General features: G+C 45.9%; 3 protein-coding genes across 16 annotated transcripts in view; 2 read left to right on the top strand and 1 right to left on the bottom strand.

Moving 5' to 3' along the window:
* The window catches only part of LOC135917150 (uncharacterized), a 24483-nt gene extending 17412 nt beyond the window's left edge, over positions 1-7071 (top strand). For 10 of the 12 annotated variants that reach the window (XM_070522950.1, XM_070522956.1, XM_070522951.1 and 7 more), the window contains 2 exons: positions 1790-1837; positions 6865-7071. In XM_070522950.1, coding sequence (XP_070379051.1) covers positions 1790-1837; positions 6865-6933 — 117 coding nt within the window. In that variant the 3' untranslated portion in view covers positions 6934-7071. Of the gene's footprint in view, positions 1-1789; positions 1838-5162; positions 5217-6864 lie in introns of all 12 variants that reach the window. The other 2 variants (XM_070522962.1, XM_070522961.1) reach the window with 2 other exon arrangements.
* Positions 1-27077, bottom strand: part of LOC135917135 (zinc carboxypeptidase-like) — a 205942-nt gene that overhangs the window by 94575 nt on the left and 84290 nt on the right. The gene's annotated exons all lie outside the window — the stretch shown is intronic.
* On the top strand, positions 9940-26368 carry LOC135917149 (uncharacterized). Its single transcript, XM_065450645.2, has 7 exons — positions 9940-10099; positions 11209-11321; positions 18576-18667; positions 20596-20691; positions 22948-22995; positions 24770-24817; positions 26186-26368. Exons 2-7 carry the CDS (start codon positions 11222-11224, stop codon positions 26252-26254), a joined length of 453 nt encoding a protein of 150 aa, XP_065306717.2. The 5' UTR covers positions 9940-10099; positions 11209-11221; the 3' UTR covers positions 26255-26368.

Here is a 27077-nt window from a genome sequence, read left to right as displayed (position 1 = left end):
GTGGCACGTTCCAAAAGAAGCGAAGCTTTCAAAACAAGGAACACTCCCATACAACGATAGCAGAGAGCAGAGTCGGCAATCGTCAAAAAGCTGATCTGTGGGTCAAGCGCGTCGGCTTTTATATTTATGACTCGTCGAAGGTTCCGGTGCAATCGCTGGTGCCCGCGTGGCTTCCAGAAGTACCACAAAATTGGCGTCGCGCAATCACTCAGATTACAGATACTTGCGTCCTGAAACTGTCAAAGCGCACAAAGACAAGAAACGAAGATAGTGGACATGGCTGGACAGGACAGGACATCCGCTTCGTCCTGTCCACACTCTCCGTTTCTCGCCTTTGTGCGCTTCGACACTTTCAGGATGCAAATAAACCAACTAGCCCAGTTATCCATTCTGTTACAGTACGCAAATACTGTGGCGCCATCTCGTAGTCTCGTACGGCTTTCTGCTTTCCACCTCACCCTTTCGCCATACTTTCCTCCTCGGCTTTCCACCTCGTGTTTTGACTGCATTTCTACAAAGACGGATGGCCTAACGGCCATCCCACCGCCTCGGGCTTCTTGATCCGCCACTACTTCGCTTTCATCTCTACGACCCTCTACCTTTCTCCCTCCTGCCCTCTCTCTCCTTTAACCCCATCTCCTGCACCCTGCTGGCGCTGAGCCGTGCTCCCGCATGGGTTGCAGAAAATAGTGCTAGCCTTTTCTCCTTCCCCACAAGAACCACTTCTCTCTCTCACTGCAGCCTACTCCTGCGCTTTCCTTCTCGCACTTTGTTCTTTCATCTCCTGCTGCGATCCGCGCTCGCTTTCATCTTTCGCTGTGCTCGTTCGCTCGACTGCGAGTTACAACGCCGACGCGCGCTGTTGGAACGGGCGCCTAAGATCAGCGTTCTAAAAAGATAGCATTGGTAATAATGTTGCATATTTAGAATAATAGTTAAAAGACACAGCAGCAGTATGTCATTAGAGAAATACATCAACAGACGACAATGTACAGAGTGCCAACAACGAAAAAAAAAACGCAACCACCGCATTGATGATTTACTGAACAATTTACGGCTACAATGAATGTTAAACAGTCCTGACTACACATTGTACCATCGCTTTTCTTGAAAAACTTTGAAATGGCTTGTCCATATGTCAGCTTGGTGCCCTAAAGCACCTTCCACTCAACAAAATCTAGGGCTACGTTACGCAAATACGGACTAGAAGGCGTAATACTTTCGACTTCGAAAATATGTTTAAACCGTTATAAAGACGTTTTTAAGATGGTTACAAAACGTCTCAGCGAATTGCTTATAGCCGTTTTTAGAACTACTATGAAATTTCTTGCAAAACATCTGATAGCCGTTTTTACTATGGCTACGAGGAGTCTTGCAAAACGTCTTATATTAATTATTTCGCAGTGCATGAAATGGTCTTCACGACGGCGAGAAGGCCGCTGCCAAAGTTGCGTCAAGACGGCTATAAAATGTCTTAAGTATTTTGTAAAAGTGTCCAGAAAACGTCTCGAAAAAGTTCTTTTATAAACGTCTGGAGGAAGTCTTTTAGATGTTGTATGGTAATTGCGAAGACGTTTTGTAGACGTGTAAAGTACTAATGTGTTTGTGTGCGATACAGGCTTCTCACACAGGAGAGCATCCGCAGGGACACCCGTTCGACGCAAAGTCCCTTGAGATTTTCGCAACATTTTAGTTGTACACAGCGACTGGCTTTATTCACGCCATTTTAGATTGCACACCTCCGCACAACGAGTCACTTTCTAATTTTGTTATTTCTTTGATTTGCCAGATGACGATCATGGCGCATTGCATTAGGGCTCATATGTTCGAGATAGCGGTAAGCATCATTTCTCAATTGCGTGTTAATTACGGCCTGCACACTTTGTGTGTGTTCGTGTGTGTGTGAAGCAAGTGTGTGAAGGTGAAGCAGGTGTTAAGCTCTCCCCATCCGTGGGCCGATCCCGAAGATTGTACGATGCAACGACGACCCGCGGCGGAGATGAAGCAGGCGTTAAGCACTCCCCATCCGTGGGCCCATCCCGAACATGTGCAATGCCGGGCCGACCTGCATTGGAGGTAAAGCAGGCGTTAAGCACTCCCCATACGTGGGCCGATCCCGAAGATTGTACGATGCAACGACGACCCGCGGCGGAGGTGAAGCAGGTGTTAAGCACTCCCCATCCGTGGGCCAATCCCGAACATAGTGCAATGCCGGGCCGACCTGCATTGGAGGTAAAGCAGGCGTTAAGCGCACCCCATCCGTGGGCCGATCCCGAAGATTGTACAATGCCGGACCGACCTGCGGGGGTGGTAAAAAATGCATTAAGCACTCCCCATACGTGAGCCGATCCAGAAGATAGTGCAATACCGGTCCGACCTGCGGCGGATTGGATGCAGGTGTTAAGCTCTCCCCGTACGTAGGTTGATCCCAAAGATACCGCAATACCGGGCCGACCCGCAGAGGAGGTGCAGTTCGCCATTAAGGGGCCACATTCACAGCTTCGCGGAGTGGAAGGGCAAGGAATTTTCTCTTTGGGTACGGCATAGGCAGAGTTCACCAAGCTCAAATGACATATCAATGCGTCGCTTAGCCAAGAGCTGCTCTCTCTCTCTCTCTGTCGTGCCTAGAAATTGACGACATGTGTCTACCCCAACCCGAGCCTGCGCCACGCCGCCACTTGCCCGAGCGCGGTTTTCTAGAAGTGGAGACGGTGGACAGAGACGTGTTTTAACCGCGCCTTTCGGACTTCCCTGGCCTTATATCGGCTCCTCTGATTTCCCGAAGACGTCGTCAGAACCCAGCGCGCCCCGGTTTCAGGTAACGGGGCCCCCTGATTACCCTTACACGCCTAGCCTTCCCTAACCGTTTTGTGCGACCTCGAGCCCTGTTTAACGGGAATGGCTCTGTGTTATCAAGCGTGGTGTCAACGGTTCTAGCATACATCGAGTACTAACTACATCGGAGCATCGGCTGGCTGACCCGCAAACGCACCAGTGGTTAAAGTCGATCGCCCTGGAGAACTTCTCCGAGGTTAATCGGATTGTTATAACTCCTTCAGTCGAAAATGATGCTGCGCTGTCGATACAATGTGTCAAATTTATGCAACTTAATTAGAATGCACTTGACACTCCATAAGAAGAAAGACAGAGAATGTTTATGGTTTGTGCATTTCTTAACGAGTCATCATAATTAGAGTCTATGTCTATTGGGAAGCGGTTGTCTATTGGGCTCCAGGTTGTTTCGAACATCTGGCGCTCTTTTACGCGAATCCAACGTTGCTTTTATGCGTAACACTGAACGCGTCTCGAAGTAGACGCACAAGTTAAGCGTTACGAGAAATGAAAAGTTATTTCGCGGAACGCGGAATAATGGACACCGCGTCTAGCACCTCGGCCACACGGGCAAACGATCGAAATGGATCTGGATAGAAATGGATCTGGAGAAATGTTTCTGGATAGAAATGGATTTCTATCCAATCTGGATAGAAATGTCTTGATCGAGATTCGCTCCTTTGGGCTACTTGCTGGATGGAGCCAGCCACGATCAAGAAATCGGTGGTGGCTTCGCCAGAACGGCTGCCTGTAGCATTACGCAGCAAGCTGGAGTGAAAAGAAGACGCATCAAATATGTATAGGGGGCCCAATTCAGCCGTGCACGCTGCTTTTTATTCGCCACCACTGGACATACCAGGCAAAAACAAATGGAACGCACATATCTGCACACTATGAGCGAAGTCGACAAGTCCAGCTTTCTATTTTTTTTTTCGCCTCCATCAAAGAAGTCCGTTACGTTGCTTCGCATTGTCTGTTGGCCTTTTTTAACACGTCAAAGAAAACACGTGCGTTACAAGGGGCAATCCCGGGACACGATGGGGCCGGTGTTGAACCATCTGCGAGATCGGCCCACATACTTTCGCCACAGACAGACGGCGAGAACATCTTGAGCTATTTCCCCTCTAATGCTACTAGTTAAAGTTTTAAACAGAGTCAACTCCTGCGACATCTGCGGTTGGAATCTAATATCTCGCATTACGTATCCCCAATGACCCAAATTCGCCTCCAAGCAGTTGGTTCAAGAGTGGCGCATAATCGGACGTGCCCGGGCCACACTACATGTGGCACATATCCAATGGAACATGCCCAACTGTGCATCAAAGTTGTTCGTTGAGGGGCGGCACATAACTAGTGGACACAGTAACAGATCGGCCCACATTGTTAAACTGGCTTATCTTCGGCATTGACCCATGAAAACAGCCAGGTACCGGCAAATTACCATGATATAGTAAGCTTTGTTGAACTCGTCAATCAGGCTTCGCATTAAAACCTTACTACAGGTTACTGACTCTGTGCTTAGGTCAGGAATGTATAGTTTGCTTGCTCACTAAGTTCCCGCACTTTACGAGTCCGCCTCGCGAAATCGGAACCGCAGAGCATTTCCATGAATTCCTGGACATCGCAGTGTTAAGGGAAAAACGAGCTCGCCGACCCAGAGGCAAAGTTGGTCCACCACAATTCTGACTCCGCTCCAACGGGATTCGGCAGGACATGTGATAATGTTACGTAGCCCGACATCATACATGTGGCCAAGACAAGTTCCTTCTCTCGGTCACCACGATCCGAGCTTCGCCTGAGGACGACTCCGAACGGCCAAAGAAACACCGCGAGCGTTTTGCATAGGCTGAGACTCGACGTGGTTTTCGGCCATGCGAAAGGCTCAGACTGCGAGACCTACATGACGCCTGAACTACGCACCACATCTTTTCCCGCGTTGCATGCAAGCTGTCCTTGCGAAAAAAAAATCGATAGACCGGAATATCGGCAAGCGTCGAGAGGCCGGCCACTCTCTGAAGTTATTATTTAAGGTAAGATGCCAAGGAGCTCTTCCTGTGGGTCTATGGTGGCCATTGTATGATTTATTTAGAGAATAGTAACTCCGTATATGCGACTTCATTAAACGTTTGTAATTTTGTTTTACTAATATGGCATTTATTTGTTCTTTTGTCACCATGAACTTCACTTTTCTCTTTGTTTCTCTTGCACGAATGCGGAGAAGCCGGCTTGAGCGAAATAGCTCAGGCTGACCTCTCAGGTTTTCTCTTATAACAATACTCTATGTCGGTATCCCTTTGTTCTGTTCTTTTTTTCTTTTTTTCAATTTGCAGCCTGTAAGCTAGGTACATCAGTACGCAGTACTGATGTACCTAGATGACCTTGTGGTGAGTACCCATCCGGTCCCGTTCTTAGGTAGATTGGGATCTCTTACATAGGGTCCTGCAGCTCTTTAACAAGCGCCAGGGTAAACTGGCTGCTGGAAGATCGCGGAGACTATGTTCGATGCCACATATCGGTCGTATGTTTTGTAACAGCACAATGGCAACACGGACGAAAGGAAAGAAAACAGCACGGCGCTTCTTCCTTTTTTTTTGTCCATGCTCCTTTGGCGGTGTTGTAAAACGTACGATGAATCCAAACCAAGCCACACAACCATCTGAATGAAGTGTGTCATTTGAGGTACTAATAGTTTTGGGCTGCGGTACATCATACGCGCTTCCCACAAACTGCATATTCCCGCGAGAAAAAAAACTGTTTTGAAAGGTACATCATCATTGGAGGTGGGCACAGCATGAGCGTTAATTTGAAGTCTTTCTTTAGAGTCCGTTGAAAGACATCGCAAGATAGGATTGCGTCTTTGCATGTAATAAAACAATCTTGAATTGTCTCTGGCGCATCAGAAAGACGACAGTTGACAGAAGGCACAATGACATCCGTTTTCTGCAGTGACATTTTTGCAAAGATTTACTATGAAGTTTATAGAAGAATGTTTTGAAACAAGGGGATATAGAAATTTTACAGAGTTGCTTTGGCGCATCTTGACCTGACCAAGCAATGTGTAGCGATCGGCAAAAGGTAGGCGAAATAGCATGAACAGCAAATGTTTGTGCAACGTTTTACGCAACATGGAGTACAAGTGTCAGTGGGAAACAAAACTGTCAGGAAACGAACCACAAAGTAAACATCTTGAGTGAACCCGCACAAGCGTAACCGCGAAAAAAGTATATGAAGAAACAACTAAATCAGGTAAGGCATTAACAAGCGGAAATAGCACGAATGACTTAATCGCAGCAAGGGCAGTATGGCGAAAACAGAAGAAACGAGACACTATTTCCTGCGCATAAAAATGCACTATGCCCACCCACCTGCACTATGCCCAGCCGCACTAACTGGCCTAAATATATTTTCCCGCCTCATGGGCTCAATAATTCAAGACCATACGAAAACTGCGAAAATTTGGTGGAAGCGTTGGATGTACAGCCCGGAACAACGAATAATTTGCAATGCATAGAAAAACTATTTGTTGCCGAAGACGTTTTGCAGGCTTCAGCTTATCCGAGAATTTAAATTCGGGGTGAAACCAATGTCTGAGCCCAACACTGCAGTGCCAAAATCTGTTCTTTCCAATAATGCGCGCGCCATAATGACGCCATTGCATCATGACAGCCTCGACACCTGTGCAGTTACGGAAATGTCCGCTATTACACAGGGGCTGCATCCGCTCCACGTCATTATAAGCGTTATGGCTGTAGTGAAAGGCACCCTCACTATAGTCAGTTCTTTGGGAGAATGCTGCAATCGCCGTAAATGACTTCAGAGCCGAAAGAATCGCCGAAATATGCTGTCTTACCATTTTTCTCTTGTCTTTGTTCTTTTTCCTACCTATGAATTTAGCGTGGCTGGCCCTGTCGATGACTGAATTTCGCACACCTTACATCTAATGAAGAATCTGCTAAAATTCTTTAATCGCGAATGTTAAGGGCTGCAGCAACGCCAATGATCTGATCATTGCAACGTTCTTTGTATTCGCAGGTGTGCATGGCGGAGTTTCTGCAACGGCCACTAGCGTACTTGCAAAGAGCTTTTCAAAGCACTATGTGAGCCGACGGCGACGAGACCATTCCCGAACACGTGGGCCGCGTCAACGAATGCGCTCTACTCGGCATTGGACGCCGACTGCGGATTGTGACTGGACGTACCCACCGCCGAACTTACAGTGGCTTTCTATTAAATCCTCGACTCATTATCAAGCCTCGTGTGCGTTCACTATTGAGATGGTGTGCGCGTTCATTGATCGGGCTGACTTTATGTTCCCGAATCGCTGCTGCTGGCCTAGGGAAGATTAGATAGATAGATAGATAGATAGATAGATAGATAGATAGATAGATAGATAGATAGATAGATAGATAGATAGATAGATAGATAGATAGATAGATAGATAGATAGATAGATAGATTAGATTAGATTAGATTAGATTGATTGATTGATTGATTGATTGATTGATTGATTGATTGATTGATTGATTGATTGATTGATTGATTGATTGATTTACTGGTTGATTAATTGACTGCTCTACTTGCTGACACGGGTCACTGACTTAGTTATTGGTTGGAAGACTGACTGATCGGTGGAATCTTTGATTGGCCAAACGATTGACTGAGTTATTTGTTTGACAAAAGTGTTCTGCGGGAACCTGCAAGGTGGAGATAATTAATTAATAAAGGGAAAATGAGACATCCACAAAAATGTAGCAAAAACCTCGTCATTGAAGAAAAATTCGCCCTGGTGCGGGACTCGAACCCGGGACCACCACCTTTCCGGGGCAGCCGCGCCACCATCTGAGCTGACCAGGCGGCTGGCAGATGGCAGGGCGAAGTCGAATCGATCAACAACTCGAAGCGAAGGCAAGAGTTTGACGTACTAGCTCTGCGGAAACCCGCAAGGTGGAGAGAAGTAATTAATAAAGGGAAAATGAGACATCCACCCAAATGTAGCAAATTGATACAAAGGAGAATAATTTATTCATTAAAAATAATTTTCGCAACTTCATTCACCAGGTGTTGCTAGCAGTAGCTGCTAGTGAACAAGAACGCAGAAGACATCAGCATGCAACCTTTTTCGTCGCACAATCTCCAGACTCCAGCTTTGTTGCACACAAGACAAGGACGAAGAAGAGGCTTTGACACACGAGCGCATACTTACAATATTGTTTTATTTGAAGCAAGCGACCAGAATATAGCAGAATCTGCGACACAAAATGCCCGCACAAAATGCGTATCTCTGCGCAAGAAGCTATAGCTCCTTGCTGGAAAGGGCGATGGACGGTTTTGACACCATGGATGTTTTGAAAGGTTATCTAGGATTACCAATATTAGTTTTCTCATTTGAAAGCTTGTCCAGATCTTGGTCAAAGGTTTGAACCTGCGATGTTATGCCGCCATAGTGATCGCCGATGAGGACATTCACGTCAGGAGGTCACCTGTGGGCAATTTTTCCAACTTTTTGTTGGCGCTACTGGAAGTGGCTTTCCCAAGCTCTAGCAATAATGATGCACTTACTGCTTGCTAAGTGCTTCATATTCATGCATCATGGTACCCCATGATTACACATATGCGGTTAAACGTCAACCAGTGCAAGTAAGCGCACCTCTGTTTGGCATATTTAGAAATTGCATCACGTTGGAAAGTCTGTACATACAACGTCGGTTCATGGGTATTTTAGTAACGTGCTAGAGACCATCAATTGGCATTGATCGCGATATAGAATGGCTTCTTCAATTTTCTTAAAGGTGTACTGACATGGTATTTCCAATTATTCCTTTCTTTCGCTAAGTGAAGGTCCCGGACCTCTAAACCCCAGTATAAAGTACTGTTAAGCCTCAAAGCACCCTTGAAATTTGATATAGTAGCTTTTCTACTTAATATTATATGCGTCATATCTATATACTACCCTATTCTATGGACAGTAGGTATGGTTCAGTTCTTGTCCAGTTCTCTTGGGTAGCTCTATGCCACTGCGACAGTAGGGGATTTTCTTTAAATGTAGAAGCATGGCAAGGTCGGCTACGTCAGTGCCAGCTATCTCAAAATCCCAGATTCGCTGTTTATAAAAAAAATAAAGAAGGAAATCTGAGAAAGTGCAATACACCCACGAACACAACTGCACAAAGATTGTCGTAGAAGCCTTAAATTTATTTACATATTCGTTGCACTTCTTTCTACATATGCCCTTCATTCCCATTCTCCCCTTGACAGGCATCGCACATCACCTACACTGTAAAATAATTTACACCCTAAAAAGTTAAAAAGGGTGTAAATGTGTCTATAAGTCACACCCTTAGGGTGTCCGTCATATCAATTACACCCTTAGGGTGTGAGTTATACACACATTTACACCTTTTTTTCACTTTTTAGGGTATAAATTATCTTACAGTGTACATAGCTACGTGGACGTGTCACAGTGTACGTGCGCCTATGTGGGTGTACTTCGGCAAACATCCTGTGAACGGTGCAGTGCATAAACAGAGGCACTGCATGGAATGAAAATTTACCTGGAGCGGGGACGCCAACGAAAACCTCATGTAATACGAATTAGGAAGGAACAGCGCCAACTAAGACGATCGCGAGAGGGAGAACGACACAGGACAAGCGCCAACTTCATCTATCTTTATTCACCAAAGAAATCACAAAATATGAGGAAAATTACAGACATGCGCACAAGGACCATAATGCATCATCTGCCAAACCGTTCAAGATAGGACGTTTCGCTTTTGAAGAGGGCCACGGAAGTACCACTAATATCACTAATAAGACACGTTGCATAGTGCACTATAAGGAAACCTGTACGCATCGCGTTTGTATCTACAGCATCTAATTACCCCTTCGACTAAAGCTACGTTTCCCGTTAATTTCAACGTCTGCGTTGAATCTGCATACTTACTTTTATTTCGCTTCACTTCGGAAAGACATTTCGCTTGCTTTCTTCGCGCTGAATGATCGATAGGCCAGCTGCGGTAGTTTTGAGAGTTATTTTGGCAAAGAAACCTAGCTTTCGCTTTCGGGTTGTTTTTTATTTCCCTTCAGCATCGCCTCCAAAATAAATAACGATAAAACAAACGACTTCTTTAGGAACACTGAAATTAAATAGAGGCGGATACACACAAAGGAGGCCCCGAGACATGAGCATCGGATCTTCAAACCAGTACGAAACGACTTAAGAATTTTTCATTTCAATTTCTGTTACGTTCTTACTTGTGTCGCTGCTAAAGGTACGTCATATATCGATTATTTTAGGGTTGAATTGTGATGAGAAGTGAGAACATTCGCTAAAGAACAAAAAAAAAGGAACAGAAGGGTGAAAGGGTTGTTTGTAGCTTCAAAGAAAAAACAACGCTCCTGAATCTCGGCGGAGAAGCTTGTACTCCCAAGATCATATTGCGTGCAGTGCTGCAGAATAAATAGTCGGGCATTACAGGAAGTCGCGTAAACAACGTCGTGCTTGCGGTCGCACTTGTAGCGCGCATGGGAGAGTTAACGCTGCACACAAATTCTCAAGCGCGTATAAAGCAGATAAAACTGTTTTATAGGAAACGTTGTTTATTGGAGACCGTTGACGTTCGTGAAGCTTATGCAGATCTTTTCAATAAGACAAATTTATTTCAACTTAGATCAGCCAGCTGCGTGAGGCGAGCATCACTATGATTTACATGTATCTGAACAAAAAATTCAAAGCTTTCCCTACTGCAAAGCTTCCTCCTAACTTGGCACTAGGCACGTCACATAGATGTCTTCTTAACGACGACTATATCACGTTACATCTAGCGGACAAATATGCTTTATAGTCTTTCACAGTGTTAGCAGCTATCGTGCTGATGCGTGAAACTTAGTGTTAAGAGCTACCATTTGCGCACTTCTTATGTACACTATATGCTTCTTCTTTTACAGTGTGTAACAATGATTTAATTACTCTTGGAACACTATTCGACAGCAATGAGCTGTACGGCGGAATAAGCAGGGACAATAAATCGCTTACTCTAATTAGAGACCAGCGCAGATAGATGTCAAATTTAGCAACTCGCACGTCAAAAACAGAGAAACCGCGCAAGGCACTTCGCACAAGTTTCTGAACTACCATCGGTCAAATAACCCGATGGATACTCCAGTCTTACGTTTCTGCAAATGGCTCTTCGGCTCTACACTGAGCGGGCTCCACTTTGTACACAATGCGCCTGCGCCTACGCGACACTGACCGCTGCGGAAATGTCTTGCACAGCTTCGCTGTAAGACAACTGCATCCTGCTCAATTTATTACCCTAAAGATATATAAATTAAATTAAAACTAAAATAGGTCACTATTTTTGTTGTGCCTCTCTTTCAGCGTATTTTCAGGCATGATTGAGAGACTGATGCTCGTATGCGTGGCGCTTCTTTCTGCGGGCAGAACGTACGTCGACTGCGCTGATATAATGGAGTCACAAGAATGCAAACGAGGTTGGTATATGAAAGCGGAGCTTTCAGTTTATTCTCTCAATGTCACACATGGCCCCCACTACAACTATAGCAGAACGTGTCATTGGCTTTGATTTTTTTAGATTAGGAAAAGTGCTGCGAAATGGTCCCGAGGTTGCCTGTCCAGCGTCCTTTTGTCATCAGTGCTGCGTCATTCCTGCCGTGCTATCAAGAACGGAACGAGGACCTTCGACGTTCCTGTACAGCGACCTTCCTCCTTAGAATTTCCCGTCAATCCATCTCCCGATGACAGCCGACGTAAATGCCCTTAGCATTTGAGTAATGGGGAGACAAACCGTCATGGTGAAGACACCTTCATCTAGAATTTGCAGTTGTCATGCTAACTTTTCTATTGTTTCGACTTTGTGTGACGTACGCTCTCTCCGGTATCGGCCCACTTTGCTATGACATTCGTTTGCCCGAACCGGCCATCACCATCAAGGCACAACGACGCTGTGGAATGTGAATGTACGAATGTGATGGAACAGCGAAGGCAGTATGATGACGACAGCAAGATAACAGAGGGATAACGATTCTTAAGTCGTGACGATGTTATAAGGACGACAGCATGACAAACATCGGACGGCGAGGATGGAATAACGACCATGGAACGTCCATCAAAGCTTGCCAACGAATGCACGAGGAAGTGTTTATGTCGACGACGCAATGAGGACGATGACGTAACAATGGCGGCATAATCACTACGGAATGACGAGGGCGCGATTGTGACGGAATGACAAAGACCGAATGGCGTTGATGGAAAGCAGAGGATGGTAGGACGATGAAGCATGAAGACATCAGGATGAAGCTCCCTAATAGGTGACGATGGTACAACATCGTAATGCCGACGACATGATTATGATGGGTGGAGAACGTTCGTACGACAATGATGTCATGATGACGAAGGTATGAATAGAGTGGGAAGACGAAACTGTTATGACGACGCAGCAATGACCACGGAGGTGTCAAGACCATGGGCTTATGCCTAGTGACTCAGACTTGTCGGGAATTTCGGCCACTGGCTTGGCGTGAGAGGATAAATAGACACATTTAAAGTACCTGCCGTAGGCAAAGCATGCTACTGGCATTAATAACGTGACATGAAGCACCCTGAGCTTGCCGAACCGAATGCTCGATACTCGACGTGGCGGTGTCATCGACCCCGTGTTCACCAGAGAACCACCTGCGAGTACGCAAGAGACGCCACTATCAAAGTGCAGCTGAAGACTATACTTCCGCTAATATACTGCGTCGGAAAATGATAAAGATGGCCCTCTTGAGTAGCACCTAAGAAACAAAAACTCTGTGCGCACTTTTTCGTCGTCTCTACCTTTAAACTATGCTTCGCATAACACAGACAATCATCAAGGGCGGTCTCCCCACGGCGGCTGCATTTCGATGTGGGCGAAATTGGAAAACACCCGTGTGCTTAGATTTAGGTGCACGTTAAAGAATCCCAGGTGGTAAAAATTTTCGGAGTCCTCCACTACGGCGTGCCTCATAATCAGAATGTGATTTTGCCACGTAAAACCCCATAAATTATTAATAAGGATGGTCTCTACCTTATTTTTCTCGTCCAGCTTGCACTTCATGTGTCTTCCTTCTTGCTTCAAATAAAATTAATGTAATTATACCGCGCTTTGGCAGCTGCACAACACAGGCGGCTTTCAGACTTGGCCCTCTTTTCACCAGTACAATGTCATCGACATCGAGTGTGGGTAACGTTGTATTTTGCCTCTTGGCGAAATTTCTATTCATTCTTTCACGATACCTTGATCTACTATCTTCAGTTCTTGCTGCTTCTGTGAGCTTTATGTTCTTGTCAGTGCCGAGGCTTACGTCCGCAGGCAGGTAAGGTGGTCTCCTGGTTGCCTTGAATAGCGTAGTGCATACCAGGCCAGTTGTATACGAGCGATTGTGGTGAGCTACTGCCGCTTCCAGACAACATTTCCAACCACCTGGGAATGTTGGATACATGTTAATGTATTGTTTGGTGTCCCTGATAGCCCTTTCGGCTAGCCCATTTGCTGCGTGATGACAGGGCGCATTACATACATCATATTATGGGGTTGTACGTGCCAAAACCACTTTCTGATTCTAGGCACGCCGTAATGGAGGACTCCGGAAATTTCGGCCACCTGAGGTTCTTTAACGTGCACCTAAATCTAAGTACGCGGGCGTTTTCGCATTTCGCCCCCATCGAAATGCGGCCGCCGTGGCCGGGATTCGATCCGGCGACCTCGTGCTTAGCAGCCTAACACCATAGCCACTGAGCAACCACGGTGGGTATGATAGGGCGCAGTGAACCATAACTTGATGTTACGCTTTTCAGCCCATTCTTGTAGCCGATGACTTCGGAAAGCAGGTACATTATCGGAATTACCTTTACACTGTCAAACATTTTCCTGTTCAAAAAGGAAATTACGCTCTTAGCACCTTCTTTACCTGGTCTTGCTGCAATGCCCCTGGTGCAGTGCACAACAGGAAGGCTTGTGTCTTCTTAACTCCTTCAGACTTTCTTCGTAGTTCCACGAAGTCTAGACGAATAACCTCGAATGGCTAGTTGGAATATTGTGGTATAACCATTTTTTGCGTCCGTTGTTGAATTTTTTATTAATGTGGCAGTTATGACACGATAATACATAGTCATTTGTTTCTTGCTTTACACTACGCCATGAGAACCTTTTTCTCGATTTCATGTAGGTTCTCCTAAAGCCATCATAGCCTCCTGATTCGGGGCTATCATGGTACAGTTCTAACATTTTTGGAACCAAGGAAGTAGGAACGGCGACTCGTCCATTTTTAGTGCGTTGCAAAACCTCCGTTCCGTCCCATATCCTTGCAATATTTGTCTCTTCGTGACTGTTTGGAAGCACAATGGCTAATCGAGACATTGCATCGGCGTCCGTCATAGAAGCTCCCGAGTGATGAGATACTTCAAAATCACATGGCTGAAGTTCACTCACCCAACGAGCTGTCTTTACTTTTAGTTCGACCATCTTCAAAATGTACATTAGTGCTTCATGTTCTGTGTATAGCTTGAACTTTGCACCTTCAAAAATGAACGGAAGTAGCGTGCGGCTTTTAAAACAATAAGAGCTTCTTTTTCTGTCGTGGTATAGTTCAATTAAGTTTTGTTGAATGCGTAGCTGTATTATCCAACTGCACGAAGTTGTTGGTTTGGTCGTCGTGATGAGTCTCTCTCAGATAAGACTGCTCCCGTGCCATAGTGAGATGCATCGGTATTCAATTCAAAGGACAGCGCAAAGTCTGGTAAGCAAAACACAGGGTAAGAAGAAATTATTCGGACCAATTATCGGTAGGCGTCATCACATTCTTCTGTTCGATAAAAGGGAACATCCGTCTGAGTCAGTCCTGTCAGACAGCGCCTTTTGAGAACATAGTCTTGAATGAATGCTCTGAAACGGCCCGCCAAGCCTAGAAACACGTGAACTAAGTGTACATCGTATGGCTTTACCAGTGTTGCTATGCAAGCTACCGATTCTTCTTTCGTATTCTTCGTTGTTTCGTCCAAAACTCTGCCAATAAATGTAATCTTAGTTTTGAAGAACTCAATGTTCTTGAAGTCAACTTTTAGCTTAGCATGAGATAACGCTGCCAGAATATGACCCAGGTGTTCTTCATGAAACTTTTCACCTTTAGTGTATATGATAACGCCGTCCACGTAGACATTCCAGAAGCGTTCAATGTAGGGATTCAAAGGTGTGTTCATCATCTTTTGAAATCAAATAGGTGAGTTTTCTATTCAAAGGGAAGGCGGTTATATTCGTATATGCCCAATGAAGTCCTAAATGCGGTGTATTACTTGGTGTCTTCTTGCAGTGGTAACCGTCAGAAGCCCTTGCACAAGTCTATGCGACAAAAGCAGATATAGCCACCGTTTTCATCGATGATGGTGCCATTCCTTGGCATTGGAAAAGGAAGCAACAGGGTTCGGTTAGTTACCGCTCTGCAATCCGTACATAGCCGCCAGGTGCCGTCTGGCTTTGGAGCAATGGTGATAGACAAAACAAAGAGAGACACCGACGGGCGAATTACATTAGCATCTAACATATTTTGTAGCTCTTTTTTTATCCACGCCTTCTTTTCTCTCGTCAAGTTGCATGACTGTTTTCTCACAACCGTTTTGTGGGACAGGTGAAATAGAACTTCTAACTTTGTCGTTGCCGTTGGATATCCTACCGAGTATACCAGTTCGCGGTATACAGTTGAGGAGTTAGACTTTTTCTTCAGCATCTACAGGTGCTCTTCCTTTTGTCCCGACTCCGTTTGGTTAGCCTCTTGATCAACACACACCGCATCGTCCCAATAAATATTCAGTCTCAACAACTTCATGTCCGGACGAGAAAGGAGAAACCGTAGTCCACAGTGTCTAAAACTAATGCAACTACTTCTGCCTCTTTAGATTGGTGCTTTACTTTTAGGTGTGCCTATTCACAATACTCTCTCTTGCTTCCATCATGCCCCCGCCCAACAACTCATTTTACTCAGAATACATGTTGTGGGTTTGCGTTGCTTTCCTTAGGAATGGATACAGAAGCTCCGCTGTGTATAAGTGTTCTTTGCCGTTGTCCATTAACCTCAATTACTATATTTAATAAACTCACAGAAATCAAACAAACAATCTTGTTTTTTCTCATAGGGTCAGACTGAGAACCCTCATTTATTAGTTTTTTTTCGAATCTGGGCAATCTGCGTTCCTCAGGCAATGACTCTCTTTCCGCGTTATGCAACGACCTATAGTGACTTCCCTCTTAGTAACCGTTCTTTGGTAACCGTTCATGAAACTCTGTTTCTCGATGCTTCTGCACTTTGGACATCCCAACGCGGCTTTGCCGTCCTCTCCATCCAATGGTAGGCGCTCTCTTGAAGTGATTTCAGCAAAGCCTCCACAATTTTTAGCACTGCAGCTTGAATTTGTCGTTGCAATTTCCGAGGTAGGACATGTACTATGAGCGTTCTAACAGATTTTAGTGGAAGTTCCGGCTCTGCAAGTTGAAGTAGTCGACGCTTTTCGAAGAAACAATCGAGCACTGCTCCAGACCTGTAGCGATAAAATAAGGTGTCTTCCCATCGCTCAAGTGGGCCGCCACGGAATGACTAGACGAAGCGCTCCTTCAACGTGCTCCATGCATGCAGTGGTTTCCCGTGATACGAAGCTCGTACTCTTTTCTTGCGATACTATTTAGAAAAGGAAGCACATGCTTCACTCTTCCACCTGAGCCGTTTTGTCGACAGGCGTACTCAAAGAACGCTATCCAAGCTTCTGGATTCCCCGTCAAACCATCAAAGGGTTCAGGTTCCACAACCTCTGTAGGTACGCTTTCTTTGAGATTCAGGGCCAAAACAAGAGCCTGAATCATTTCATTTTGCTCGGAAACTTGCTTTTGTTGATGTTGAATCGCCTGAAGCATAACGGAGAGATACGAATGGTAAGTTGGCTCTAATGCGATTGACTTCTCTACTTGCCATAGAACATGTCGGTTGAAAAGGGAGGCTTGAAGATTTATCTTCATGGACCGTTTTTCTGAGCGTTCGTTTAAGGACATAGATGCCTTCTGCAAAACGATGGACACGAGCTCACCTGTCTTCACGTAGACGGGAAGGTCGACTGGTGGGTCTCCAGGAAGTTTGTACTTCTCGAAGACGAGGCTGTCTTTGGCTGGCTGAACTAAGAAGGTTACCCACATCACGAATCGTATAAGGCCGACTGCGCCAAAATATGTCGTAAAACTGCACTTAGCAGCGCCACAACAAAGACTCCATTTTGTTCTATCGCACTTCTTTATTCTCTCTTCTTGTCCTGTCGTGTGTCCTCAACAGTGGCGCGTAACCACTATGGGTAATTGGCCAAGAAGCAGGCGGTTTTCCGTATGGTTAGAGGTCTCCCTCTGCCCCTTTGTCTTGTTTGAACTTCTTCTATTTGCAGGCCGTCACAGGATTGCTTCAAGTAATACTTTCAGATCCCACGTACCGTTGGAATCGGTTCAGCCAAAGCTTTCGCTGAAGTTTGGAAAGAGCCCTGTTCCTCTTCAACGACCGTTTGAAAGCATACAACACACGACCGAGGCGGGCACATTTATGCGAAGCATATTAACGTAGGTTTCGGACCTTCGCGCGACGCCCGGCGGTGGCCACCATTGACCCTGAAGTGGGGTAACGTGACATGATGTCACGGGATGACGTAACACCGGCTGCAGATGGGGCCTCATATCGCGCCGTCGGTCGCCTCCCGGCGGTGGCCACCATCGACCCTGAAGTGAGATCACATGATGTGACGTCACGTGATGACGTCACACCGGCTGCAGATGGGGCCTCATATCGCGCCGTCGGTCGCCTCCCGGCGGTGGCCACCATCGACCCTGAAGTGAGATCACATGATGTGACGTCACGTGATGACGTCACACCGGCTGCAGATGGGGCCTCATATCGCGCCGTCGGACGTCGCCCGGCGGAGGCCTCCACGCTTCGGTTCGCGCCGTCGCGCGCGACGCGGCGGTGGCGCCACCATCGCTGCATCAAGTGATATGTGACGTCACGCCAGGGATGAAGCGGCGCGCGCCCGCCGTCGCGTCAGTCTCTGTGCCCGCAACCGCGCCAGCGTCTTTGCGCCGGGCGTGTATGCGGTCAAGATGCCTCCAAACGCTAAGGATACGCTAAGGTTAGGCCCAGTGGATGATTCGCATCCACTGGGCTTAACCTTGATAAGCCTCCAATTTTTTTCGCCGGTGATGCCTAGGTCAACACATGCGGATTCCGCGCGCATGTCGCAGGAAAGACGACGATGTAATGGCGACGTCGGTGCGAGGGCCACGGTGCGACAAATGGCGATCAAATGGCATGGTGACACAGGAATTCTGGCGATGAAACGACCACGACAAACGAAGGCGACGGCAAGAAGACAGAGCCTATACTACTCTGTTTTATTGTTATTATTATTATTATTATTATTATTATTATTATTATTAGTAGTAGTAGTAGTAGTAGTAGTAGTAGTAGTAGTAGTAGTAGTAGTAGTAGTAGTATAAGAATAAGAAGATAACTTTACGGTAAGGACGCTACCTTTTTCTGTCGAGATCCCTTCTTGCATCTTTCTTGCGTCTCTTTTTCATCCCCTAAACAATGAATATGTCTCAGATGTCGAATTTCCAACTAGCCCAGTTTTCTGGTTTGAGCACTGTTTTCTCTTCCCTTTTATACGTTCATTTTATGCAGTGAAGAATACCGCTTTTGAATGCACACCAAAGTACCGATCACCGGACTACACTACAAAGGGCCCAAAACTACCAGAAGAGTTTTTCAAACGGGTGAGCAAAAATAATGCATCGTTATTATGACTCGAATATTCACTGATGATATAGAACGAGTTCATCGGCTTCTTGCTCGACGCACTCCTCACCTAAATCTCGTTGTAGAACATTCGAGTTTTGACTTTGCGTCATTGATGATACGAGATTAGTTATGCCATCTGCGGATGCGTCATCTAGTTTGTACCAGTCTAACCAAAGCGTACAAACAACGTGGTCTGCGCATGAGGCTTAGCAGCTTAGAGGACGGGTCTCTTCTAGAAAACTAAGATCTCGGGATCTTGACCGTAGACATATATGTTCAAGGTCCATACCAGTATAAGTAACACCAGAGTCCTTCGATGTTGAAAAAAAATGAAAGGACTCTGGTAACACGATCTGGTACACAACTGGTGCTCAGTGACACAACTAAGGGTGATGCAACCTGTCCACGCCGTCGGTCCGTCCGTCTGTCTATCTGTCTGTCTGTCTGTCCGTCTGTCCGTCTGTCCGTCCGTCTGTCCGTCTGTTAGGAAAACGCGAGAAAGGCTGAGGAAGCAGTAAAATATGGACGGCAGCATCAAATTAGTGAGAAGGAAATTTGGCATAGTACAAACCAAGATGTATGCACAGAAAGATAAGCAGGGTAATATCATCACCAATCTCGAAGATATAATAAAAGCAACGGAAGAATTCTGTCCTGACCTGTACAATACCCAAAGCAGCTACACCTTCATTCAAAGTAGTAATGAAGAGGTTGCAGAAGCTCCTTCTATAACTAGCGATGAAGTTAGAAGGGCCTTGCAAGACATGAAATGGGGAAAAGCGGCTGGAGAAGATGGAATAACAGTCGATTTAATCAAAGCTGGAGGGGACATAATGTTTGAAAAACTGACAGCCCTTTATATGAACTATCAATCGACTTCGAGAGTCCCAGAGAACTGGAAGAATGACAGCCTTATACCAATCCTTGAAAAGGGCGACGTTAAAGAATTGCAAAATTACAGGCCCGTCAGCTTACCTCCAGTATTATATAAAATATTCACCAAGATCATTTGCCATAGATTAAGGGTAATACTGGTATTCAGTCAAGCAAGGGAACAGGTCAGGAAGGGCTACTCGACAATGGATCACATCCATGTCCTTTGATCAATGATCACATCCACTTTTTGCTTCAGCGGGTCCATCGTAATCGGGAAGATGCAGCGAGCTCTCCGCGCCAGCCGTATCGACTTTTGGATCTGGATAAAATGCGACTACCCGCGGAACTGTGGCACGACGAAATTCTACGAAATCAGAGCACGCGAAACTGAAGCTGCGAGCCTGACCCGCACGCGTAGCCACGCCCCCACGAAGTGACGTTCCGTTTACGTCACCACCCAGCCCGCTGTTCCAGCCAGCCCGCTGCAACGGCGTCGAGCACTGAGCTTCTAGCAAAAAAAGTAAATGTACCAGCGAACGCTTGTCGCCAGAACGTACGCAAATTAAGTAAACGCGCGCCAAGAAAAGATTCAGGGACTATGCGAGTGCCCTAAGAGGACTAACTGGAAATATCGGCAAACTTTTTTCGCGAGGGTTGAGGACGGTAACATCTTAGAAGTAGGCGACGCTTTGCTGTAGGTGAGAGGGGTAGTTGGTGGTAAGTACGGAAAAACAAAAGAGTAGAAAAAGTCGCCGAAGAAAAGAACCGGAAGCAATAGCAGATAAGGAATTGTACCTAGTGACAAGGCAGCCAGGACCCGAAAAAGAATCGCAGTACAGAGTTAATCAAACAGGTGATTATACTCGGGTGTAGGCGGTTGACTTCGTTTGTGCTCTTCCATCCATCCCCTCCTCCCTTCTCCCTGCGCGGAGGAGCCAACCAAAATTGCCTTTGAACGTTGACTTACCTGCCTTTTTACGTGTCCTTTCTCCCTGAACTGCCGTTTCTGTTTTCCTGTAAACTGCAGGTAGAAAGTAACTATTTAGTCGCTCCAGTCGTGAAATGCATGGAGTCAAGCATCCCTATCAACGAGACGGTTCATGGTTGCACAAGCGAGATTGCGGTAAGTTTTTATCTCCTGCTTGTTGGTCGGGTCTCGCCTTCTCAGAGACCTATAGGATTGATTTAATTTGATTCATTTATTGTTTTCAGTTTGCTGCTACATGATTTTGCTAAACTGAGGGAGGGCAGGCTAAAGGACTTACAAACACGTGACGTAGGCCGGCCCTCCCATAAAATAAATAAAGTAAGAGGGGAAAGAAGGGCCCCATTGGAAATGATCATGCACTTTACAATAAAATATAAAAGACACAGCAGCATTATGTGAGTGAAACATGTATCGATAGACTGCAATGTAGACAGCGTAAACAATGAAAAAGAAATGGCAATACCAGCTCATTCATAACTTACCGAACAACTTAAACACACTATTTATAGCAAGTATCTGACATATGCTGCACTTATAGTTTTAGTATTTCTGGGTATGTGTTCAGTGTATGTGATATTATAGATATGTTATGGACAGCGGTAATGGAGTTTTAGCATAGCGGCCCCAAAAGAGCTTTCCGTGTGTTAGCGTTGGGGCACGCAGGAGCAAAAGCTTTAGAATAGGGCTTTGCGTTTGCGAATCGCACCTTGCGCTGACGCGCCACTACGGCGGCAAAAAAGCTATTAGAAATAAATCAATAAAATGTACCATATTATGATAAAAAAGGTAATTTTGACTTTCGTATTTTCGAGTTTAATTACAATTTAGAGGTTATTCTATTAGCAGCAAGCAATTCGTTGCGCTTAGTATAGAGTATCCAGCTTGACGTGCCTTCACCAGCCAAGGTAAGCCGTGTTAGGCCTACGGACCGTAAAATCGAAAATCGAATTCGGATCCAGCAGCATCTAATAAATCGATCTTCATAACACACGCTAGTAGAAAGAAAGCGATAACCGCAGTCACTTCTCCTAGCTTGCGAACTTCACGTGTTACCACGAATGGAGCCCAGTGTGGTGCTAGGTTAGAGCCGCCGCTTCGATGGGCCCCTCCATGTTTGTTTACACAGATCTTTTGGCGCAGCCTTTGGGGCTCCCGCTAAATGATTGAAATAGCGAACCTGACCCAAAACCCAAAGGCAGTTTGCGCCTCTCGCATTCGCAGTGGCTCTGACGCTATTTCTTTGGGGCCCCAAACGTTTGGGGCCCCAAAGCACCCAATCGCACCTGATTAAATCAAGCAGGCTGGTTGTCTATTCGTCACGGCCTTGTTTCAAAGTAGATGCCCTGAAATAACCATCGCCGTATCGAGCCACTTGACACGCGATTTGAGATGCGCGCCGAGGGTAACGTCCGTACGTACAAAACTGAATTCGCGCTGCAGTGGCCTTGTATTCCACCAGGTTTCCAGACATGCAGCAGTTGCATCGTGTCGTGCCACGTGTCAAGAGTTCGACATGTGCGCCGCGTAGTGTCGGAAACCTGTCTTTACTCTTCGGTGCACCTCACGGCGACGCCTCGCAAAGTACGAAACGGCGCCGGAGAAGCGGATCGTAGCTGCAGCCAGGCAACGTCGGGATCAGCAGGCAAATGTGCAGAAAAATGCGCAAGTCGCAGCTCGCCGTCGGCGCCAAGAGGACCTTCGTGTTTCGTTCTCGCGAAAAACGCCGCGAAGAAACCTCGCCGCGAAGACACTTCGCCGCGATGAAGCTTCGCCGCGATGAAGCTTCACCGCGAAAAGGCCTCGCCGCGAAAACCCCGTGGTGCGCGCGGAGCCGAAAATGGAGCTCGCACATGGAGCCACTCCTCCAGCTTACACTGCGCCTCTGCTACGTGTGCCGCGCAGGCCTGTGACGTTTGCTTAGGTAGCCGACTCTCTCGTCTTTAGTTCGACCGGTTTGCCACGTGGAACATTGTCGGAGCAAAATCAGTTACAAGCACGGAGTCCGGTTTCACGCAGTTACTCGCTAAAGGGACTTATAAAATGTACTTGTCTTGCGATATTTCTGAACGTCTCCTGATGCGGCTACTTTGTTGACGAGAGCCATTTCTTTATTCTTCATAGTAAGTTCGTTGGTGCCTACAAGTCTGCAGTCAAAGGTTCATATTTTGACATAGTGTCCCTGTATGACATGTAGATGCTCGTCGCAGAGAGCATCCGCAGGGACACCAACCAGTTCGACGTAGAGTCCCTCGAGTCTTTCTATAAACGCTTTAGTTGTACGCAGCGACAGGCGTCATCCGCGTCATCTTCAAGGGCACTCCTTCGCCCAACGATTCACTCTCTCATTTTCTTTACCCCGTCGCTTACTCTCTTGTTTCTTTGCTTTGCCAGATGACTCTCGGAGCACATTGCATTAGGGCGGAAATGTTCAACATGGTGGTAAGTATCATTTCTCAGACTCGTGTTAATTACGGCCTGCGCACTATGGATGTACGTGTGCGTGCTTTTGTACATGTCTTTGTGCACGTGTGCGCGCGTCTGTGTCTGTGTGTGCCTGTGCGTGCGCGATGTTAGTGCATTCTTTCTCTCTTTTTACGATGACAGTGGTAATGCACCCGAGCCTAAATCGAGATCTCACCGCGAAGGCCGCTCCGAGCGCGTGGCAGCAAACCTGAAGCTGAAAGTGCTATGACGGCGTGGTATATAGCATAAAGCGGGTCATCTAAATCTCTGATCCTGGCAGCCTTCGCACCGGTTCATTGTAGCCACGCAGATGAAGCGTGGGGTACCTAATGGCCGCGTTAAGAGATTTTTTTCTTAGGTTGTCTAGCACCATTATGCAGGCCGAGTACAATTAATACAGTTTAGTAGCAGACAAATATACATATTCTTCACGGGCAGCAACGTAACATCGAATACAGGTGGGCAAAAAAGATAAATTGGCCATCGGAAAAATATATAAGAATACGTCGTTGACAATGACAGGTCCAACTTCGCAAGCAGCGCACTTCGCATGCATGACAAGTTGCAAAATGATTTTCTTCATCAAAGGTTAGCAGCCACAACTAATACATCGCTACTGTGGATTCATCTAACGCTCTATCTGTGACAAAAATGAAGATAGTGAATGAGTACTAGTAATATTATAAGCCAGACGATTTCATTCGCTAATTGTGATAGAAAAAAAGATGAATTCTTGAACGTGTCATTATGGCATACATACTCTGTTAGTGTGCATGGGTGTTTGTGCCGCGATGGTCGTGATTGCGAGTAGGTTACGTATTTTTGCAGATATAATCTACAGTGGCATAGCATGCCCACAAATGCGAAAGCGCGATTGGGGGATAGGCAACTTGCAAAGTAGTGCGCGCGCTCTCCCGTACGTAGCCGCAGCAGTGCCACGCGCTGGAAGTTCTGGCTGGGAAACAACGGTGATCTCCACTGTTACCTGGGCTCCAAACGAGAGGAGACACGATGGTGCGCAGTCTTGTTTTTGTATGGCCCCGTTGTTAGCGCTGTTAGCTTTTCCAAGTCATGCACCAACTAGGTCCTTGAGTGCATTGTATAAGTGCGCCAATTAGTAAACGAAAGTTGAGCTTCGTTTTAATTTTATCATTCTTAAAGATAGTATAAGGATGATAGCACTATATATATATATATATATATATATATATATATATATAGAGAGAGAGAGAGAGAGAGGGTAAGAAGTGGTAGTTGTCGGCGGGAAACCCACCCCCCGCCCACCGAAATAAATTTCTCGCTACGCCACTGGCTCAGACTGTGAGATCTGCATGGTGTCTTAGACTACGCACCACGCGTTTTTATGCGTGCATACCCGCTGTTCTTACTAGGAAAACAACCAGCAGACTGGAATGTTTGGTAAGCATCGACAGCCGGGCACACTCTGAAGTTATTCTTTTGGGTAAATGACCTAGGTGCTCTTGTATTGTAAATGGTCTAGGTGCTGTTGTATATTAGCCATTGTATGATTAAAAAAGAACGCGAACTCCATATGCTTATCTTATTTTACTAATGCGCATTTATTTCTCTCTTCATGTTACCATCCATTTCACTTCTCCTTTTGTCTCGCTTCCGCCAACGCCGAGTAGCTGGCTAAAACGAAATAGTTCAGACTGCCCTCTCAAGTTCTAAATTTTGATAATATCTGTGCGTGTCTTGTTATATAGTCCTTATTTTTCTCAAATTACAGCCTTTAAGATACAAGTACTCAGTACTTGAGTTCCTGGATTTCCTTGTGGTGAGTACCAGTCCGGCCCCGTTGTTAGACAGATTGAGAACTCTTACATAAGGTCTTGGAGCTCTCTGACAAGCGCAAGAAAAGACTCTGGCTACGAAGGTCGCGGAGACCGCGTTCAATACCATATGCAGGTCATTCGTTCTGTAACAGCGCAATGACAGCATGGCAAAAAGGAGGAAAAGGACGACAACACGGCGTTCCTTCCTTTTGGCCCGTGTTGCTTTTGCGGTGTAACACAGCGTACGATGGATTTTAACCAACTCGCCCACCTTGCTATGTGTTGCTTCATATATAGATTCTACAGTGAACTTCAGAGGGAAACGTGGCGCTAGACTAGGCTAGCTGACCATTTTTCGACTCCCCCTCTTCTAAGGGAAATGCTGGTAAATCACCACCAAAATAATGATCAAAATAACAACGCAGCGACGTTCCAAACGAGTTTCCACTACGTGACTCGACCCCATGAGCCCAACGCTCTTCGACGGCGCCTTGACAGCATTTTATTTTTTAATGGTAACCCATGAAAACATTTGCTGGTTGTCAATATATATATATGGGGAAACGAACCATAAGGTTCGTTTCCTGAGAGTTCTACAAGCATAAACGCCAAGAAGCATGTGCTGACACAACTAAATCGAGTAAGGCACTAACAGGTGTGACTTGCACGAAACAGGACACGATTTGCGGCATATAAAGATGCACAAAGCCCAGCCAAACCGCATAAGTTGCCTAAATATATATTTCCTCGTCTCACAGGCTGAAAAGTTGAAGACAATTCGAAAATTGCAAAAAAATTTGATGCTAGCGTTGTGCATAAAGCCTGGCACAATGAAAAGCTATCAATACGTAGAAAAATGTTTGTTGCCAGAAGCTCATTGCCACCTTGAGCTATTCCGAAAATACAATTTCGCTGTAGAACGAATGTCTGAGCACAACACTGCAGAGCCGAAATCTGTTCTTTCCAATAGTGCGCGCATGATGACACCATTACACCATGATAGCCAAGACACCTGTGTAATTACGGAAATGTCCGCTACTACACCGGCGCTGCATCCGCTCCTCGTCACTGTAGGGTTATGGCTATAGTGAAGGGCCCCCTCTCTATAGTCAATTCCGTGGGAGAATTCTGCTATCGCAGTAAACGACTTCAGAGCCGAAAGGATCGCTGAAAAATGCTTTCTTATTATTTTTCTTTTGTGTGCGCGTTGTTTTTTCTGCCTATGCTTTTAGGATTGCTGGTCCTATCGATGGCTGAATTTCGCATACCTTAGAACTAATCAAGAAGCCGCTGAAACTCTTTAATCTCGCATGTAAGAGGCTCCAACAATGCCAATGGGTTGAGCATTGCGACGTTCTTTGTATTCGCAGGTGTGCATGGCGGACCTACTGCAACAGCCACTAGCGATCTTGCGAAGTGGTGTTGAAAGCAGTAGCTGACCCGACGGCGACTATTGCACTAACAACTCGGCATTGGACGTATGATGAATACTGTGACTGGTAATACCCACCGCCGACCTTAGGGCGACTACCTAATAAATCCTTGACTCGGAATGATGCGTCGTGTATGTTAACTATTGAGATGGCGTACGTGTTCGATGACTTTATCGGAATGACCTTATATTCCCGAGTCACTGCGGCTGACCTAGAGACGATTAATTAATTATTTTTATTATTTATTTATTCATTTACTCGTAGATTATTTGACTGGTCTACTTGCTGAGATAGCTCATTCAGTCCATGATTGATATGCAGCCTGACCGATTGCCGGAGGCATTTATTGATGAATTGATCGATCGACTGATTTTATTAATTAAAAGATGATTCTGTCAACTTTGGTCATTAGGAACAGCAGCAACAGCTAGTGAGAAAGAACGCAGAAGACATCAGCATGCAACAACATTTTACGTCGCCGAACGTCTATACTCCTCTTTATATTTACGAGACAAGGTTGCGGAGGTAACGAAAGTAGTGCGTTGAAACAAGTCTCACTATGCAGTGGTTTCCGGGGGCGATTCTTTTTGTTGGGTGGCGCCTCCTACGGAATAACTACTTGGTATATTGCAAATGCATGTTGTGCACGTAAAGCTACGTCGAACGACGTAATGTGTTGTTCGCATTTGTGCTTCAAGTACGCCACGTGCTATGTTTTGGTGCTAACGCACGCGGTGTACTCTAGCCCCTGATCCCAAAACCATGTCACTCCGCCCCTTCTGTGCTAAATCGGTTCCAGTAAGCGACGTCTTATATGCATCGATTACGT

Source organism: Dermacentor albipictus, chromosome 8 (genome assembly GCF_038994185.2).
Source record: "Dermacentor albipictus isolate Rhodes 1998 colony chromosome 8, USDA_Dalb.pri_finalv2, whole genome shotgun sequence".
In the NCBI taxonomy this organism is placed as follows: domain Eukaryota; kingdom Metazoa; phylum Arthropoda; class Arachnida; order Ixodida; family Ixodidae; genus Dermacentor; species Dermacentor albipictus.
Note: the sequence above shows the minus strand (reverse complement) of the source record. Positions and strands in the feature narration are given on the sequence as shown.